We start from the raw sequence: 18,441 nt of genomic DNA on the forward strand, positions 1-18,441 counted from the left end.
AATGAACCAGGTTTCATAAAATCACTTCCACTATACAGCACTAAACGATAATCATCAGTTTTTATGGTGTATATTACGCTTTGGAAATTTATTCTTGTTCAACCAACACTACATTCAACTAACAATGGAGCTTAATAAATTATTATTAATGTTTTGCACTCTCTATGGTGAGATAGTTCCAAGTAAAATTTATATAGTGCGAATTTCAGACTGCTTCCTATTCAACAAAATTATTTTTAAAAAATGTTTTTAAAATTTTTACAGTATCTTATGATTTTTTTAGCAAGTGCACTGAAAAAATTACGGACTAAATTACAGTAACAAATTCAGCACTCAGGGTTTTAGCACTTTTTTACTGTAAAATGTATTATCACGGAACACGTTACGAGTTACAGAACAAAAAATCTGACATAGTGTAATTTTTACAGTAATAATTAGCGTAAAATCAATGAATCTTTCTAATTAAATTGATATTGCTGTAAAAATTACTGTTTTATATTTTATGGTAAAAATGGATTTTACGGTAAAATGAATGTCACGGATGATACATCCGTAGTGTCGGTACTTTATACCTTAATTTGATTTGAAATTTTTTAGCAGTTTGGTCACCTTTCACCTTCAACACCTTTGCAGTCACCTATTCAGCATAGGAAAGGAAAAAAAAAACGGAAAATTTTTGTTTTATAGTCACGTAATAAGCCCTTGAAAATGGCGTATATTACTTTCAAATAGATATAGGTATATTGGTAGCTTGCAAAGTTGTCAATGACTAAATGTGAATTAAATATGAAGAATAAATGGTTTATATGAATTATAATTGAAACAGCTTATGACAGTGTAACCTTACAACAAAGAAGAAAACACAATGATTCTTGCAATAAAAAGCTGGAAAAATATAAAAAAATTGCTATATAAATTTCTAAACACTATTTTATTGCAATTCTGAAACATAAATATATACTTTTCGATAAGTTTCACGCGCTTTTTCTTTTTTCTATTTTATTTGTTAATTTATTTTTGGTAATTTTGTCCAACGGGAGCAGTATTTTTTGATTTACACTTTATAGTTAATCGGTTTAAATTAAATTCTGAACTATACATAATTAATTCTAGTAAATATTGTTAATGAAGCTAAATGGGTTTGATAACAACTGTTACAAGATGAATAGTTGAATTCTAATAGTACGCTACAGGTTTTATATATCTTGATATAAAGGCCGAGATGGAAATGAATTTAGATAAAAAAAATTAAAGCAGTAAACATTTATTTAAAATTTATATATTCGCTTTGTTGCTTATTCAATGAAGTCGAAAATGATGTTTTTAACAAAATACACTTTTAAAAATTGTTAAAAAAAAATGGTTAAATAACAATTTATATGAGTGTTAATTTGCCATATTAATAGAAAAACAGTCAAATAATCATAAATAAAATAGTAATCAAACTGTTAACTGTGGGAAAAATCGCTTATTAACTGCTTTCACAGAATACAGTTAAACAACCAGAATTTTATCACACCAACGCACAGTTACGAGGGCTTATCTGTCAGTCTTATGACAGACAGAACTAGTGTTCGAGTCCCAGCATTGACACCACAATCTTTCCTCCATTCCTTTCAACATAATAAGAGTGTCCTGCACTCACCAATGTCCATTTTTCTAATGTAAAGGCTAGTTCCTATGCTCAGGTAAATTTCTTTTTTACGGTTTTGAAACAAATTGTAAATTGTTAAAACACCGTACAGTTTCGTATTCAAGGTTTTATATCCATACTAGTTGTAAACGATTTCAAAACCTTAAAAGTAAAAAAAAAAAACTTAACCGTAAATTTTTACGGTTAAGACTTTCGCCGGTTATTTTACCATAATTTTAGAATGAAAAATTTTGCAGAAATTCTTCCAAAATTCTAACTTTATGGTAAATTTAGATAAGTTTTAAATCTAGTGTTATTTAGTTCATCCTCAAGTGATAAAATGTTTTCGAACTTACTTAATTGTTTATAAATGTGTTTGTTTTCTGCGTTTACTTAAAAAGCAATGTCAACTTATTTCTATAAGTAAAATTGATAACTTAACAAAACCAAGTTATTGTTCATTTTGTTGAGATTGAAATATTTAAAAAATGATCTTACGTAAAATTATACTAATTGCATATTTTATAAATAAAAGGAAAAAAAATATAGAATTTTAAGAGGAATCGATCAATGAGAACGATCAAAGAAGATCAATGAGAGGTCTTCAGGGGGGTTGATAAGCAAGAGGCGAAATGGTGTATTATAAAATTTTACACGCACTGCATTATAAATAAATTTTAAAATAAAGATATTTTCTTCAATAAATAGTCATTTATAGTAGTTTTTTTTTTTACGAAATCGAAATTTATTAATTGTTTGGAATTATCACTAGATTGGAATTATCCCTAGTATTAATCACTAGTTTGTTATAATAGATCAGAGCTTGTGTTAGGATGAGTAAATTATTTTTTATATATAAAAATATATCATAATTTTAATGGGCGTGTTTTACATAAATTTTAAATGCGGCAAGTGTCATCATTTCTGAAATCTTTGAATACTGAAATAAAAGATTTTAATTCTTGAAAGACAACATTTCAGTATACCTAGAAAGTCTGAAGGTGTCCGCGTCGCAGAATATTTGTGTTTATCAATTATATATTTGAAATCTTCAAATATAATCAAAATTCCTTTAATAAAAATGCAAAAGGGATTTGATTTGGTTAACGAAAATATTTGATTAAACGGAACACTGACTTTTTATCGATACTTAATGCATTAATTTCTTAAATAATTGAGTTTCATCACCTTTATAAATAATAATTGTATATAAAATGAAATACATTTTAGTTTTTGAAGGAAACTGGGATACTCTATATCTACCAAAAGGTACCTAATATCTAAACTTACCTGGTTTTATGGGGTATCTAACAAAATACCTTAGGAGCCTCACTGGCCCGTTGTGTCATTCTAGATATAAGGTACTTTAGATATTTTTCTACATATACTTTTCACAGGGCTAACAAATGAATATAAGTTTAAACTTGGAAGAAATTTTGAAAAGTTAGATATACTCAATGCTTTGAGTAAGTTAGTTCTTGAACTACAATGAAACAAAAAACGAGAAGGGCCAAACAGACCCCTTCCGTCGTTTTAGTAAATCTATAAAAAAATATAATTGTATCAATGTAGTTGTACTCAAGGTGCCAGTACGTTATAATGTAAAATCCTTTTTATCTTAAAATTTTATGGAACAAAACAACTCTAACGTACTGTAACTTTTACAGTAATATTTACTGCAAAATCACTGAATCACTATAGATAATTAAATATCACTCCAAAAATTACAGTTAAAATAGATTTTGCAGCAAAAGGTATTTTACAGATAATGCACCCAGGGTGTCAGTAACTTTTACCGAAATTTGATCCGGAATTTTTTCAGTGTAGCACTTATTTGAAAATTTTGAAAATTTTTTTAAAAGTATTTTTATTAATTCATTAAAGTAATAAAAAATTAATTTGACGGGAATTTCTTTTATGCTAAAATAGGCTCAGTAATAGGCATATCTCCACAGCGTGTTGAACATGCATACATAAATGTTTTCCTAGTATTTAGCAAAAAAAAAAATTTTTTTTTATAACCTTAACTATTCATCTGTAAAATGATAGGTTGTAAGAAATTCCAAATACCACTGCTAACATTAACATATCTGACACTGTAATCAAAGGTTAGCTGGATTGATTAATCTGAAAGTAGCGGAACAAACACATAAATAAGAATAATAAACAAAGTTTGTCTGGCAACATTTTACACAGTTTTTTCTTGTCTTTACACGCCACGATAAGAAACCAGACAAAGTTAATAAAATAAACACTGGCGTTTGACACAGATTTCTTTCATATTTCCGGCGTATCTCTATGACGGAAAAAAGTTACGTCAACCCTTTAAAAGGCCAATTGTTTTGACTTCCAGTGTCCTGTTGATTTATTAATTGCATTTCATTTTTAAATAAATGGCTAATTTATAAAATAGATAGAAAGAAACCCACTAAACAACAAGATAAACTAAAAAAGAACAAGAAAATATTTAAAAGAAAATTTTAACTCGGCTTCTATTAATCAGATTGCTATCTCAATAATGTCAGCACCTGCTCAAAAGCAAAAACAATATAGAAAACGATAATAAATAACTACATTGATGTTTTATTTTAGAATATAATGGGTTTTTTCATAATTTTTTTATTATTTTGGAGTAGAGCCTGGAATAATGTGAATTCAAATAATTTCATTGGTTCGAACTTTTCATAGTTCTCTAGAACAAACTGTTGGTTTCATATTTCTGTTCTCATATTATAAGGGGCAAAATCCGAATCTGTGGAAGTCGTTGCAGCGAGAGAATGTTTTTGTGTCTCATTTCGCAACTTTAATATCGTCTGCTCTAATTGGCATATTTAAGGCCCGCGAGCAGAAAAGATTACATTTTAGAATCGATACCCATCATTAGATTAAAAAGTATTGAGTTTGTTTATTCTTTTTCGTACTATAAGTTTCCTTTTGAAATTAAAGAAAAAAAGAATTGAAGCCACTTAACATATTTTTAAGCCTCCTGATTACTCGTTATGTCTCCTGCATATCATCTTCTAAGTTTGAAATTTCATTTTTATTGTACTTATATCTATTACTTATATTTATTGTATTTATACTATTTCATTTTTATTGTACTTTATCTTTTTCATTACATTTAGGTTGTGGAGTTTAGGAAATTGTTGAAAAACCCAATTGAAAAGAAAGAATTTCGTTATAACAGTTTCTGAACACTGGAATGAAAGAAAAATTTATTACACAAATCAGGGAAAATGCAGCCAGCTTTAAAACAAATTCACATACCTTTCGCTTTCTTCCATAACTGTTTTAAATTCGTCATATTCCTGCTAATACGGATTAAATTATTAGTTCTTGCGAAGGAGTTAGCAGAGACTTAAAATTTTCGATTTTAATAAGAATATTACTTTCAACAACGTCCGTCTTTGACAGAATTCAACATATTTAACTTTAAAGATTTGTAAAAAATAATATATATCATTAAAATTTATCTATATATTTTTTTTCAATCTAATTTTCAACTATTTTTCATCAAATATCTTCCTTATTATATTTACTTATTTTTTGCAGGGATATTTACATGACTCGTAAATGACTTTTAAATGGCAAATTGCACTTAAAAAATAGTCATTTTAAGTTGCATGTTTATTCAAAGAATATCATTATTATTATTGGCAAATGAAAATTTTCTGTAATAAACTCAAACTAAACTGAAATTAAGTATATAAATTAGGATATAAAAACTTTTACAGAAGTAAGAAAGAAATCTTCTTACTGTTTAACTTAGGGTCATAAGTTTAAGGAAGAGAAGCAAAACTAGCCTAAAAATAATTAACCATAATTATTCATTCAATATAAAATAATATTTGATAGCAAAAGATTGATGGTTGTATTGTTAATGCATATCTTAAATACTGATCATATCCTTATATCTTATACACAATGAAGAAATGATTTTTCTTTAATGTTTTCTGTAAGGATGTTTTGGTAAATTGAGAAATTGGTAAAAGATGTAAGAATAAATAAATAAATATGATATTGAATATTTCCGCATATTTTAAATATTATTTAACACTTTAGAAGCTTAAATTACATAAATTTCGAATAGTTTATAAAATTATGATTATTCGGAAATTTCAAAAGGAAAAGAATCTAATATTTGTTTGCACTTGCTGTCTAGGACCACCAGTGCTTGCTGTATTGGTGGTCCTGTTAGTTGTAGTAATGTAATAATGCATAAACAAAATGGCTTCGAAAACTAACAGACAGCACTTCCTAACTTTAGAAAAACAATGAATAAATATACAAATAAATGTATAAGACTTTGATGAAATAACTTTTGAAAGAGAATTGCATATAGTGACATTGAAAAAGCGTCGATACTTCACAGTGAAAAAGTGCGATTTAAACTACCATCAGAATACGGTAAAATTTATCGTGTTTCTGAATCTATGAAAGCACCAAAAAGCTCGTTTTTTTTCTATTTGTTTTTTTTTCTTTACTGACGCGCTTTAGTAATGACTTTCGCAAAATTAACAAAAAAATATGGTTCAATAATATGTGATAAAATTTGGTAAATGTAGTAAAATATGTTTTGATTTTATCGTGATATTTTAAAACATGTCATAAAAAACCATTTATTCTGTAATATTTACGGATAAATTTTCTATTGAATGGTTTAAATACCGGATATTTGACAGAATTCTGTTTTTTTGCGTTAATTTTATTAAAAATTGTTTCCGTGTTCCTTTGGATATTTTCTTTTTATCTAAAGTTGATAATTGATACTTCTTCTCAGAAGCATCAACAAGAATGGATTCCTCTTTTTGATGCTGTTGTTGTATGCCATTAAAATTTGAGGGGTGCTCTTCTTCTTGTTTTTCCAGTGGTGCCATCTATGACCAAGAATTTTACTTCTGCCACACGCATACGTCACAGCCTGTATAGGGGGTTGGCTCATTTATTCATCCATTCATTCATCCACAGATTGTGATTTTGACCTGAACCAGGGAAAGACCCATCTCCAATTCAGTACCCCAAAAGATATGATTTGTTATGGGAACATTTTGGACTTGGTGACTCGTCAGATTTAACTTGCACCAGTCACTATTTACTAAACGGGAAGTCTTCGAGCTGTTGGACATGGGCCTAATGCCCAACCAACCAGGCTATTCCGGCCCTTTTCTTTTTGATGTTATTGATATTGTATAACGAAATTTCATTTCGACAGTAACTGTTAAAATCGGTACACCTTTTACTACAGTATCGACTGGTATTCATAATTTTTATCATTAATCTTTTCGCTTGAAGTGATTAGCATCAATATTTCCTATCAATAGTATTGGTATTTTTTGCAATATAATTGATTTTATGCTTCATTATTTTTCTCTATTATTTTAATGCCTAATTCTTTCTATTATTTTATGTTTATTACTTTTATGATTCATCAATTTCATTCATAAAGATTAGAATTGATACTTCTTTTCTCTATTTTTGACTGATATAAATATTATCAATCAATACAACCGGTATTTTGTATGGATTATTTTCTTTTTTGATAATGACATTTAAAATTAATACTTATGATTTATAGCATAGAGTGGTATAGATACATGTTTTCGAAAGCAGCAGTTAGAATTGATATTTTGATTCTATATTATAGACTTATATCAATATTTTTATCTATAAAATTAAAAACGTTGAAAGTTTTTTTCTTTTTCTTTTCTTTTGTAATAATGTAATAAGTATAAATACTGTCTAATAAGCTATATTATAGTCATTATTATATTTATCATCACATTTAATATTCTATTTATGAATTTTTTTTTCCTAATATCCACCCGTTTATTGAAATTCGTCTTTCGGGTATCAGAAGGGCAAATTTATTGACCCCTCTCTCAAAGGTACCATATTTTTTGGGTCAATGTTGTTCCCAAACAAATAATACAGAGAAGAGCAAGAAAGAGCATCCATATCTTGTCCAGGATTCGAACCCGGAATCTTTCTAACATAGGATTAGTCCCTGACCACCCTAGAAGCCGGTCGGCCATTTTTTAAATTTGTATTTGTAAATAATTTCGAATTCTATCCGTGCCAAATTATGCCGTTCCAGAAGAAGAAATTCCAATAAACTTTAAACCATATTTGGAAACTATTTAAATATTAGAACTATTATAATTTTAATAAAAATATTATTTCTTTTTCCTCCTTACTAAGTTAAACAGGTTGATAGATACATTTTATTTAAAATTAATTATTTGTACTTTAATGATTTGTGAGAACCTCAATTAGCTAATCAAAATATTAATTAAGATGTTTTGTTTGAACCTTGACCAATGTTTGAGCTATTACTTTTGTCAAACGCAGATACTTACATAAATACCAAAACATTGTTTTATTAAACCAGAACTGGTTATGTAAAACAAAAAACAATTTTGATATTGATATATTACTAGCATTATCAACAAGCTAAAACATAATTTTGAAACTTAGTATCAATAGTTTATTAATATAAATATCGATATCTTATTTTAATACTTTGTTGATGTATCTTTCATTGTTTCTTTATTATAACGTAACTAATTGGCTGCATATTTCAAATAATATTTTTTTTTTATAAAAAAAACTCGAACGAGAAATTTTCCTATTATCATTATAGGAAAGCTTATTTCTATATAAATCAGTTTTATATAATCTTTCTCTCCCCATATATATTTCTCTTACGTAGTACCATAAACTGGCGTATTTCTCTCTCAATTAATAACACTATAACTATTATTCATTTCGTTAGATTGTTATAATAATAATTTAAGTAGTGTTAAAAAATTAGTTATATGTTGGATTCATTTTGTTAGGTTGTCTTTAATAATTTAAGTACTGTTTAATGGTTAGTTATGCGTTAAGTATTCACTATTTAATGATTTAATATTTTTATAAAAATAAAAACTTGGTTACGAAGTCATTCTTCAAATTCACTTGTGATCCTTTTTAAAATAACTATGGAAATTTTAAGCATAATCGTTGTTATGGTACCGCATACTGTCATACCAATTATTGCTAAGGGAGTTTGCCTTTTCCGAGAAATAACATATTGTAAAGACTTTTAAACTTTCTCAGAAAAGACTAGTAGCTTGCATCTTAAATTATTTATTCACAAGTTAGAGATGCACAAAACAGACATAAAAACGACACATAACAGACAAAATTTAACCAAGACATTTATCAAAATACCGCCATCATCATTTTTTTAATCTCGACTCCTCTACTTTGAAACAAACAGAAACCTAAAAGAAAGTTAGTGTGCCATCTAGTGGCCAGTTTCTTACAGTCTTCCTCCCCTCATGAAAAAACTTTTCTCGAAGGGAAAAGTTTATATATTTCCTAAGATAAGTTCTTTGATTGAAAAATAAACAAATATAGTATTGAAATATAAACAAATATAGTTATGAAAAATAAACAATTACAGTATTGAAAAATAAACAATTGCAGCATTGAAAAATAAACCATTGCAGCATTGAAAAATAAACAAATACAGTACCAGTTCTATCTGAAAAATTAGCACCTTAAAATTTTTGCAAAGCACTGTACCTATCCCTACTATTCTAGATCAGGAAAAAATTAAAACACACATAATATACAAAATATTGAAACATTTATACAAATACTGGAAATTTAAGAACGACAAAGAAATTTTTTTTTTCATTATATCTGAGATATTTTATGATGGTATTGATTTTAAGGGATTCGACTCAAACTATCAGCATTCTGATGTTGTTTTCCCTTACGATGTACAATCTCATAACTAAATGATTGCAGAATTAACGCCCATCTTAAAAGTCTAGGATTTGTTCCAGTGTTTTTTTCCAGCCACACTAAGGGATTATGATCAGTTTGTATAAGAAATTTTTTGTGTCCATCAAGATAACATTTCAATTTTTGCACAGCAAAAATAATGGCGGCACATTCCCTCTCTGTAGTGCTGTATTTTTTTTCTGTGGGTGAAAATTTTTTACTGAGGTACAGGATAGGATGTTCTTCATTTTCTATCATTTGCGAAAGCACAACCCCAATCCCAAGATTGGAAGCATCGCACTGAATGATGAAAGACTTTGTATAGTCCGGGCTATACAAAACTGGATTGTCACAAAGTCTCTCTTTAAGCTCCTCTAATGCCTTTTGGCAAGAACTATTCCAGTCAATATTTGATTTACGATTTCGGCCCTTGAGTAAATTTGTAAGTGGAGCTGCAATTACAGAAAAGTTTTGAATGTATTTTCTGTAATAGCCAGCTAATCCCAAAAAAGCTCTGACTTGAGACTTGGTAGTGGGTATTGGGAATTCTTTTATGGCTTGGACCTTCAGTTCACCAGGTGTTCTTAGGCCTTGTCCAACTAAATGACCAAGGTACTTTACATAATCTTGGCCAAATTGGCATTTTGACGGTTTTATGTGCAACTTAGCAGCACTCAACTTGTGGAAAATGTCTTCAAGGTGTTTTAAATGCTCGTCCCAGTTTTGGGAGAATATGGCCACACCATCCAAATAAGGCACTGCATACTCTTCACACCCTTTTAATATACTTGCCATAAGCCGACTAAAATCATATGGTGCGTTTTTCAAACCAAAAGGTAAACGCAATGGCCTGAAAGTTCCGAAATTCGTCACGAATGCAGCATACCTTTGGGCATTTTTACTTAATGGAATTTGCCAGTAACCTCTGGTTAAGTCCAGGACTGAAATATATGTAGCAGCAGATACTTTCTCTATCAGCTCTTCTATATTAGGCAACGGGAAAAATTTTGTGCGGGTGACTTTATTTAATCGCCGATAATCAATGCAAGGTCTTGCTTCTTTGCCAGGGGTTTCCACTAATATCAAAGGAGAAGTAAAATCTGACTCTCCTGGTTCAATAACTTTTAGCTTTAGCATCTTTTCTACTTCAGATTTCAAAATTTCAGATAGTCGGGGTGAGAATCTATAGGGTTTGGCACAAATAGATTTATCACACTCTAGTTCAATGTCGTGTTCAGTCAACGTTGTACATCCAGGCTCATTTGAAAAAATGCTGGAATATTTTCTAATTAACAAACAAAGTTCATCTATCTGATTTTCAGACAATCTAGTATTCGATTGAATATTTTGCCAAATTTCTAATAATTCATTGTCTTTAGATTCTAATTCGAGATGAGGAATTTCCTCGTCTTCTTTGGTTAATTTGCTTTCAACACACAACAAGTTCACATTTTCTTCTCTCTGAAAGTACGGCTTCAGCATATTTGCATGATACACATGAGTTTTATCATTGTCTGGGTAACGAATGATATAATTGGTTTCCGAGAGTTGTTTAATAATTACGCCTGGTCCAATCCAATTAACAGACAGTTTATTTGGTTTGGATGGAGCGATGATAAGAACTAGATCACCTTCCTTAAACTCTCGCTTTTCCGCATTAATGTCGTACCACAGTTTTTGTTTCTCTTTAACTGCTTGCATATTCTGTATAGCAAGTTCTTGGCAACATTTCATTCTATTCAGAAGTTCAAAAACATACGAGATCACATTGTTTTCTTCGTCACCTTGTTCTGTTAAGTTTTCATAGAGCAATCTCATTGGAGTTCTCAAATTTCGACCATGTACTAGTTCCGCTGGACTAAATCCAGTACTATCATGAATAACTGTCCTCAACGCAAATAGAGCATGAGGTAAGACTTTCTCCCAATCTGTTCCAGATTCTAAACAAAGCACTCTAAGAATTCGTTTCAAAGTTCTATGCATCCTTTCAACTGGATTGCTTTGAGGATGTCTTACCGAACTTCTTACAACTAGAACTCCGAATTTGTCCAAAAACTCAGTTGTAAGAACACTCATGAATGATGTTCCCTGATCAGTTTGTAATTCCTTAGGAAAACCAAGACGACTGAAAATTTGTAGTAACGCATCTACGATTGTTGTAGAACACAAATTTGGAGTAGGTATTGCATCAGGATACTTAGATGACATGCATATTACCGTTATGATATATCTGTTCCCCGAAGTACTGATTGGTAAAGGTCCACAAGCGTCAACGTTCAACTTGGTGAATATTTCTGAAATTACAGGGACATTTTTCAACGGCGCTTTTTTCTTATCTCGAGGTTTTCCAACTCGTTGGCAATGGTCACAAGTTTTAACAAACTTTTCTACATCACTAAAACAGTTCGGCCAATAAAAAGTCTTAAATAAAGCATCTTTAGTTTTATTTGCACCTAAATGTGCAACTGTACCTTCATGACAAAACGTTTTTAGTTGTTCACGAAACTTTTCAGGAACGACTAATAGTTTTCTTTCCATTCCGTTTTTGTCTCTTTTCTTATAAAACAGCATGTTTCTCTCTAATACGTATTTGTTTGGTTTGGAAATCGTCTTTTTCGCTTCATCAATGAGAGGTTTCAATTCTTTACTATTATATTGTTCTTTGATAAACGCTTTTGGAGAAGTTTTTATGAGATCTTGCAATGACAGTTCCTTAACTACTGGTAGGACTTCTTCAATTTTCTCGTTATCTTCAGATGTGTTCTCATTCAGCTCTTGGTTAAGTTTATCGTCACACTGGATTTGGCTATCATTTTCAACATTTAAAAGTTTTTTCTGAGCTCTAGTTAGTATGGCATTTAACATATGTACTTGTAAATCTTCTTTAACTTTGCACTCTTCAAACAGCATAGCAGTTTTGTTTCCAAGCAGATATCTACCTTGATCTAAGGAATCTCTTAAGACTGCAGCTTTAGTGATTATGTGTCCCATCTCACACTCCAACTCAACTTCTACAAGAGGCAAACATGTCAAAGTTTCTTCCAAAGGTGTTCTTAACCAAACCTTTTCATTTGTATACGTATGTGGTTTCACATACTTGTTGCAAATTAGATCTAGAGTTGCACCAGTATCTCTCAAAATTTTCATCTCAACTCCATTTACTTTACCTACACTAATGTAACGTGACATCAGTTCATCAATACTTTTGTCAGCTACAACATGCGAAATAGATTCTTGAGTTTTCTTTAACTTATCACATTGAGGTCTAAGATGATTGCTAGAGCCACATTCATAGCAACGAAGGGGTTTTCTCTTTTCAAATTCTCTATCTCTTAGTTTTTCTTGAGATATTTCCGATTTTGTCAACAATTTCGGCTTGAATTCTTTTTTATTCTCGTTAAACTTAGAGTTCCAATTTTGGTTTCTAATATTAGAAAAATTCCTTTTGGGAAAATCTTTCTTTTTAAAACTCTCTCGAATACTTTCAAAGTTGTCCAACTTTTCAGCTAATTCAAATGGAGTGATAAATTTCAGCCAATCTTCTAAGTAATGTTCTCTTATCTCCACAGGCACTCGAAACTTCAATTGCTCAGTTATTATCAGATCTTTAAGCTGCTGCAGGTTCTCAATCTTCAATTCAGTAATCCACTGGGTAAAGTAACTAGACAGTTCTTGTGCATAATTTCGCCAAGATTTGTCCTGGGATTTTTGATGTCTATAAAAACATTGCTTCAATTTTTCACTATTCAGTTTATATCTTTTCAAGATAAGATCTTTTACAAAGTCATAGTTAATAGCATCGTCAGGTTTTTCTCTTGCCAGCATGTTAGATAATTCCCCAGGTAAAACCGCTAACAGATAAGCAACCCAATCCTTCTTTGGTACCTGAGCCATCTCTGCTCTTCTCTCAAAATTTATAAGGTAGAGTCCCATTTCATCGTGCTTTTCATCAAATTTGGGCGTAATCTGAGTAAGAGGAATTCGATGAGAATATTCAACTTTATTTTCTGAATCACTATTTTGAACAGGATCCTTATTCACCAGTTCTAATTTTTTTACTTCCAGTTCATGTAATTGGGCTTCACGCGCCAATCTATCTTCTCTCTCTTCTTGTCTAATTCTTTCTTGTCTATCTATCTCATCTTGTCGAGTTTTCTCTTCTTGTTTTCTGTCCTCAATAATTCTATCTAGAATAATCTTTACTTCATCTTCCTTATAAGCCGGGCTGTTCAAAATTAAATTCTTAATTTCCACTACTTTACTAGAAGAGTCAGCATCCACACCAATTTCTTCACACACTTCTAATAAGTCAATTTTTTTAGCTTTTGCTAAGTAAGCCATGACTTAAGGATCAACAAAATCAGAATGCTTTTAATTTATTTTCTCTTTCTTTCTTTGTATTTTAAATTTAAGAAAATTATGTTATTTATTATTTTAATAAAATAACAATAAGAAAACTAAAACGCCATTCACAACCGAAAGAAAACTTTAAAGCACATTACGAATAACAATTCTAAGATCTATTATTTGGAAAATATAACATCTATTATGCAATAGTAACCAACTAAACGCTTTTACACTAATTTTCAATATACCATAAACAACGCAAAATAGTTTCAAAAACACTTTTTACATATTCAACAAATAGCATAAAATTTCACCCTACTTTCGAATTAAAATCGAAACGAATCAGTGAATAAACTCTATAATTACATATATAAAGCTTCAATCAATAATAAATTCTCATGTTCACTTAAAAGCTTCAAATATAACCTCATATATATATATTTTTTACAAAAAATACAATCTATTTAAAATTTATTTCACTATAAATTGAACTTGGTTTTCAATACTACCAAATAAACAAATGCAATAAACTTTGTGAATAAGTCAACAAAAAATTATATTCCTGTATCATAGAATACTCAAGGATAATTATAGAAATATTAAATACAACATTTAATTATTCTTTTCTTTAACTTACTAAGCAATAATCCTAGCTAAAACCACAATGAACAAAAACAAAATTAAATGTTCTTTTCAATAAGTAATAAATCTTTCTTCTTTTTTTTTTTTAAACCGAAATCCTTACTCAAATCTCATAAATTATTCATGAACTGAAACTTAACTCATCATGGTGATCTGGAATAAAAATATTATACATACATCTACATTGACGAATGAGTTTACTTTCACTTTCAATATAATTAAACACTATGCTCAACTTCAGTTTTCAAACAAGTTTTAAATCAGAATACACTGAATAAAACAATTTTGTATTTCTTTAAAGCAAACACTTTATAATTTCTGCTTTTTAAATTAATATTTCATCAAAATTTATGCGTAATAAATGTTTTAGTAGGGATAAGCAAGTGCGTTCAAATCAGAATCCAACGTTTAATACAAAATGTGAATTTAGATTTATATGACAGTATTTAAATTACCCAGATTTTAATACAAAAATTGAGTTTTAAAATACTAAGGCACGTTTCAGATAGAAAAAGTACTTACCCCTAAGTTGTTTCATTAAGAAGGCACTGACTATTTGTTCGTGCCGAACGCTGCCACCAATTCATTTTTAGTCTGTAAAGACTTTTAAACTTTCTCAGAAAAGACTAGTAGCTTGCATCTTAAATTATTTATTCACAAGTTAGAGATGCACAAAACAGACATAAAAACGACACATAACAGACAAAATTTAACCAAGACATTTATCAAAATACCGCCATCATCATTTTTTTAATCTCGACTCCTCTACTTTGAAACAAACATAAACCTAAAAGAAAGTTAGTGTGCCATCTAGTGGCCAGTTTCTTACAATATATATCTATTGCACGATACTCAAGTTATGACTTAATTTTTAAAAGTGACTAGTTGATCTCCAAAAGTGACTAGTTGACAGTGGCGTAGCGAGGGGGGAGCAAGGGGGGCATCATGCCCCGGGCGCTACACACAAAGGGGCGTCAAATGGTCAGCAAAACAAAAAAAATTGTTGGATAATTTTTATTTTTATTATAATTTATTTCTGAAAAATATATTTTAAATTTAGTGCCGGTGAAATATAATAAATGTTAATTCGTAAATAAAAAGGAACACTAATCAAACTGTAATAATGTATTCATAATAGAAATAACACGTCTTTTCCACTGAGCTGACTCGACCTGTGTCTGTCAGCACTTCCTTATGGCATCTACGCTGTGTGGTTACATATATTGTCTCCAAATATTTGCAGTGTACGAAGTACAAACATCAGTGTACAAAGTGTTTGTATGTTTGTACAGTGTACAAACATTCTTTCTTTCAGAACACTATTTATTTTTGTTTCTATAAACGCTATGTAGCTTACGCTTGTTATTTTAAAACGATAACAATAGCACTCTAATGTACTTATATGTACAGTCACGGAAAAAAGTATCCCGAAAATAACAACTAAAAGATTGTCTATTTTTTAATATAGATACTTCTCAGACACACAACAAATACAGCGTTTTGCTGTTTCTAGGAAAGGACACAAGCGCCGTATTTGTTGTGTACCTGAGAATTATCTGTTTCAAAAAATAAATGTTTCTTTATTTGTTACTTTCCGGATACTTTTTTCCGTGACTGTACATCATATCCGTGACACTTGCGACATGTTGTGGAATTCCGCTACAAGTTAGGTAAATACCCGAAATATTAACGTTTAAGTTATTTTGTGCCTGTATTTTTCAGTTTTGCGTCATTATCTTCGCGTTCTGCTTACAATAATAATGAAATATTATTAAAAAAAATTATAAGTTTAATGTTAGCATAAATTATAGTGTATATTTCACTGTGTTGCTACCTTTCAAGTTCAAGGCATTCTTGGTTAGTAATAAAACAAATAAGATTACTTACTACATCTACTCGACGATTCTATTATTCAGTGAATAGGGGATGAAAAAATTTGAAATGATCAACTTTGATGATATTATTGATAAATTTGCTTCATCAAAAGCGGAAAATTTATACATAGTAATTAGTTTTTTTAATGTATTATAATCATATTATTAAATATATGTATCTCCTTAGAGATAATAAATATTTACTTTTTTATTGTTTTAAAACTGCGTGTTTTTGAAATATTTCTTTATAAATATGTAAAATAAATAATAGGTACCTTTTGAACTAATTCTAGATGATCATATACATTTCAAAATCTAGTCTTGTTTTCTCAACTACATTTTTTGTCTCAAATTTAATGCCTAGCTTGAGCCTATGACTTTATTTATTTTACTTTATTTATTTATTACTTTGCGAGTATATTTTACTTATAATATTAGAGGGTTTGCGAATGGGGGGGGGGGCGCTAAAAAGGTATTGTGCCCCGGGCGCGAGTTAAGCTCGCTACGGCACTGTTCTCCAAAAGCAACTAGTATTGAATATAATTTCTTTCAATAAGCTGCAGACGTGTTAGGGAAACTTTTCAATTTATTTTTTGTCTCTCGCTCTTTATTCCTTATAAATTGTAAAATATACATGGCATCATTGCCTCTCTTAAATTTTCGTACATTGATTATTTATTTTTTAATATGGCGCTGCATAGCCACATTTAGCTCTTGAGCTACCCTTCTTATTCCAAAGGATTTTTGATTTTTATTTACTTATTTATACATTATATTTGATGCATTTCTTTTTAATCTCTTTTTTTATACCAATCCCACCTTTAGTTTCTCAGTATTAAAGATAGTTGGTAAAAAAAAATCATTGCAATTCTTTATATATTGTTCATCGTTGTGAAAAACAGCATCACTCTATGGAGGGATTTTCAAAATTCATGATAGGGAAAAAGGGGAAGTTATCTGAATAGCTCTCAATGCATCATCCGACTGAGTTCCGGTGTAAACCGTGCTGCGAAGAGCTCTGCACACATCACTAGTCCCTATCTCTTTTTCCCTATCTGTGGTCACTCACTGTGGCCGCATTGTTCCATGATTTATAAGCATCTTTTTGCTCCTTATGTTTCCATTTTTTTTGTAGGAGATGAGAATCGATCTGTCTTTTCCCTTTCTCATCTGTTGTTTGTCTACTCATGTTTCGCGGTCTTTAGCAGGCCATTTGAAATTCGAATGCAAGAAGGAGAGTGAAAAATGGTTTCTTTTATCGGTAGTGAAGGATCTAGCAATGCATGCAGAATGTCAAGTGTTGAGGACTGGTGGAAAAGACGCAGGAAGTTACTTTAAATCATTCTAACCCTGTTGACTCATACGTTTTGGAAACACATATACATTAATCAAAATTATTGTTTAATAATTAAATGTTTTTTACTCAAGTTCCAAAAAATTGAATAAATAAAAATTTGTGAGTTAATAAAGCAAAAAAATATTTTTTTTATAGCGTTGTTGTTAGCGCTGACCCAAAAAAGTTATTAAGAGCGCTATTCATGGATATTGTAAAATAAACTTCGCTTGACATATGTAATAGTTTAAACAAAACCTCATTTCTTGTTCTAGTTGAATTTAGATTATTATTACTTCATTAAAAACTCTGATTTCTTCGCAAAAATGGTGATATAAATAAAAGTTGACATGTTTCAAGCGTTTGAAAATAGGTGCCCTTACTCAAGACTTACCAGACGTGAATGGGTACCAAACAAAAGTGGTTTGAAATATAAAACGTAAAGTTGCCAACAAAAAATTGGAAACAAAGGTGAAAATAAAGCTAGAAACACCGCAGTAGCTGACAGTGAAACAAAAGCAAAAAAAATAAATAAATGAATAAATAAAATAGATAAATAAACAATAAATAAATGAATAAATAAGTAAATAAAAATAAAGATGAAAAAGTAATAAAAAGAAAAACCAACGTGGTCGAAAAGGCACATCAGGATTTATTTTTTATTTTTAATTCATTATTTATATTTTCGTTTCACTCTTGGATACGACGATTTTTCTTCAAAAAAATCAATAAATAAAATAAATAAATAAATAAAAACAAAGACAAAAAAGTAGATCAAGAAAATACACTATGGCCGAGAGGGATAAAAAAGGGTTCATTTTTTTAAATTTTTACTTCAT

General features: G+C 29.8%; 1 protein-coding gene across 1 annotated transcript; it reads right to left on the reverse strand.

The window, feature by feature from the left end:
* Positions 1-9,349: 9,349 nt before the first annotated feature.
* On the reverse strand, positions 9,350-13,747 carry LOC147807667 (uncharacterized). Its single transcript, XM_087166742.1, has 2 exons — positions 12,906-13,747; positions 9,350-12,830 (listed from the first exon to the last, which is right to left on the reverse strand). Exons 1-2 carry the CDS (start codon positions 13,745-13,747, stop codon positions 9,350-9,352), a joined length of 4,323 nt encoding a protein of 1,440 aa, XP_087022868.1.
* Between the last annotated feature and the right edge of the window lie 4,694 nt (positions 13,748-18,441).

This window comes from Parasteatoda tepidariorum, chromosome 6 (genome assembly GCF_982258835.1).
Source record: "Parasteatoda tepidariorum strain Cologne lab strain chromosome 6, Ptep-v5.0, whole genome shotgun sequence".
NCBI lineage: Eukaryota > Metazoa > Arthropoda > Arachnida > Araneae > Theridiidae > Parasteatoda > Parasteatoda tepidariorum.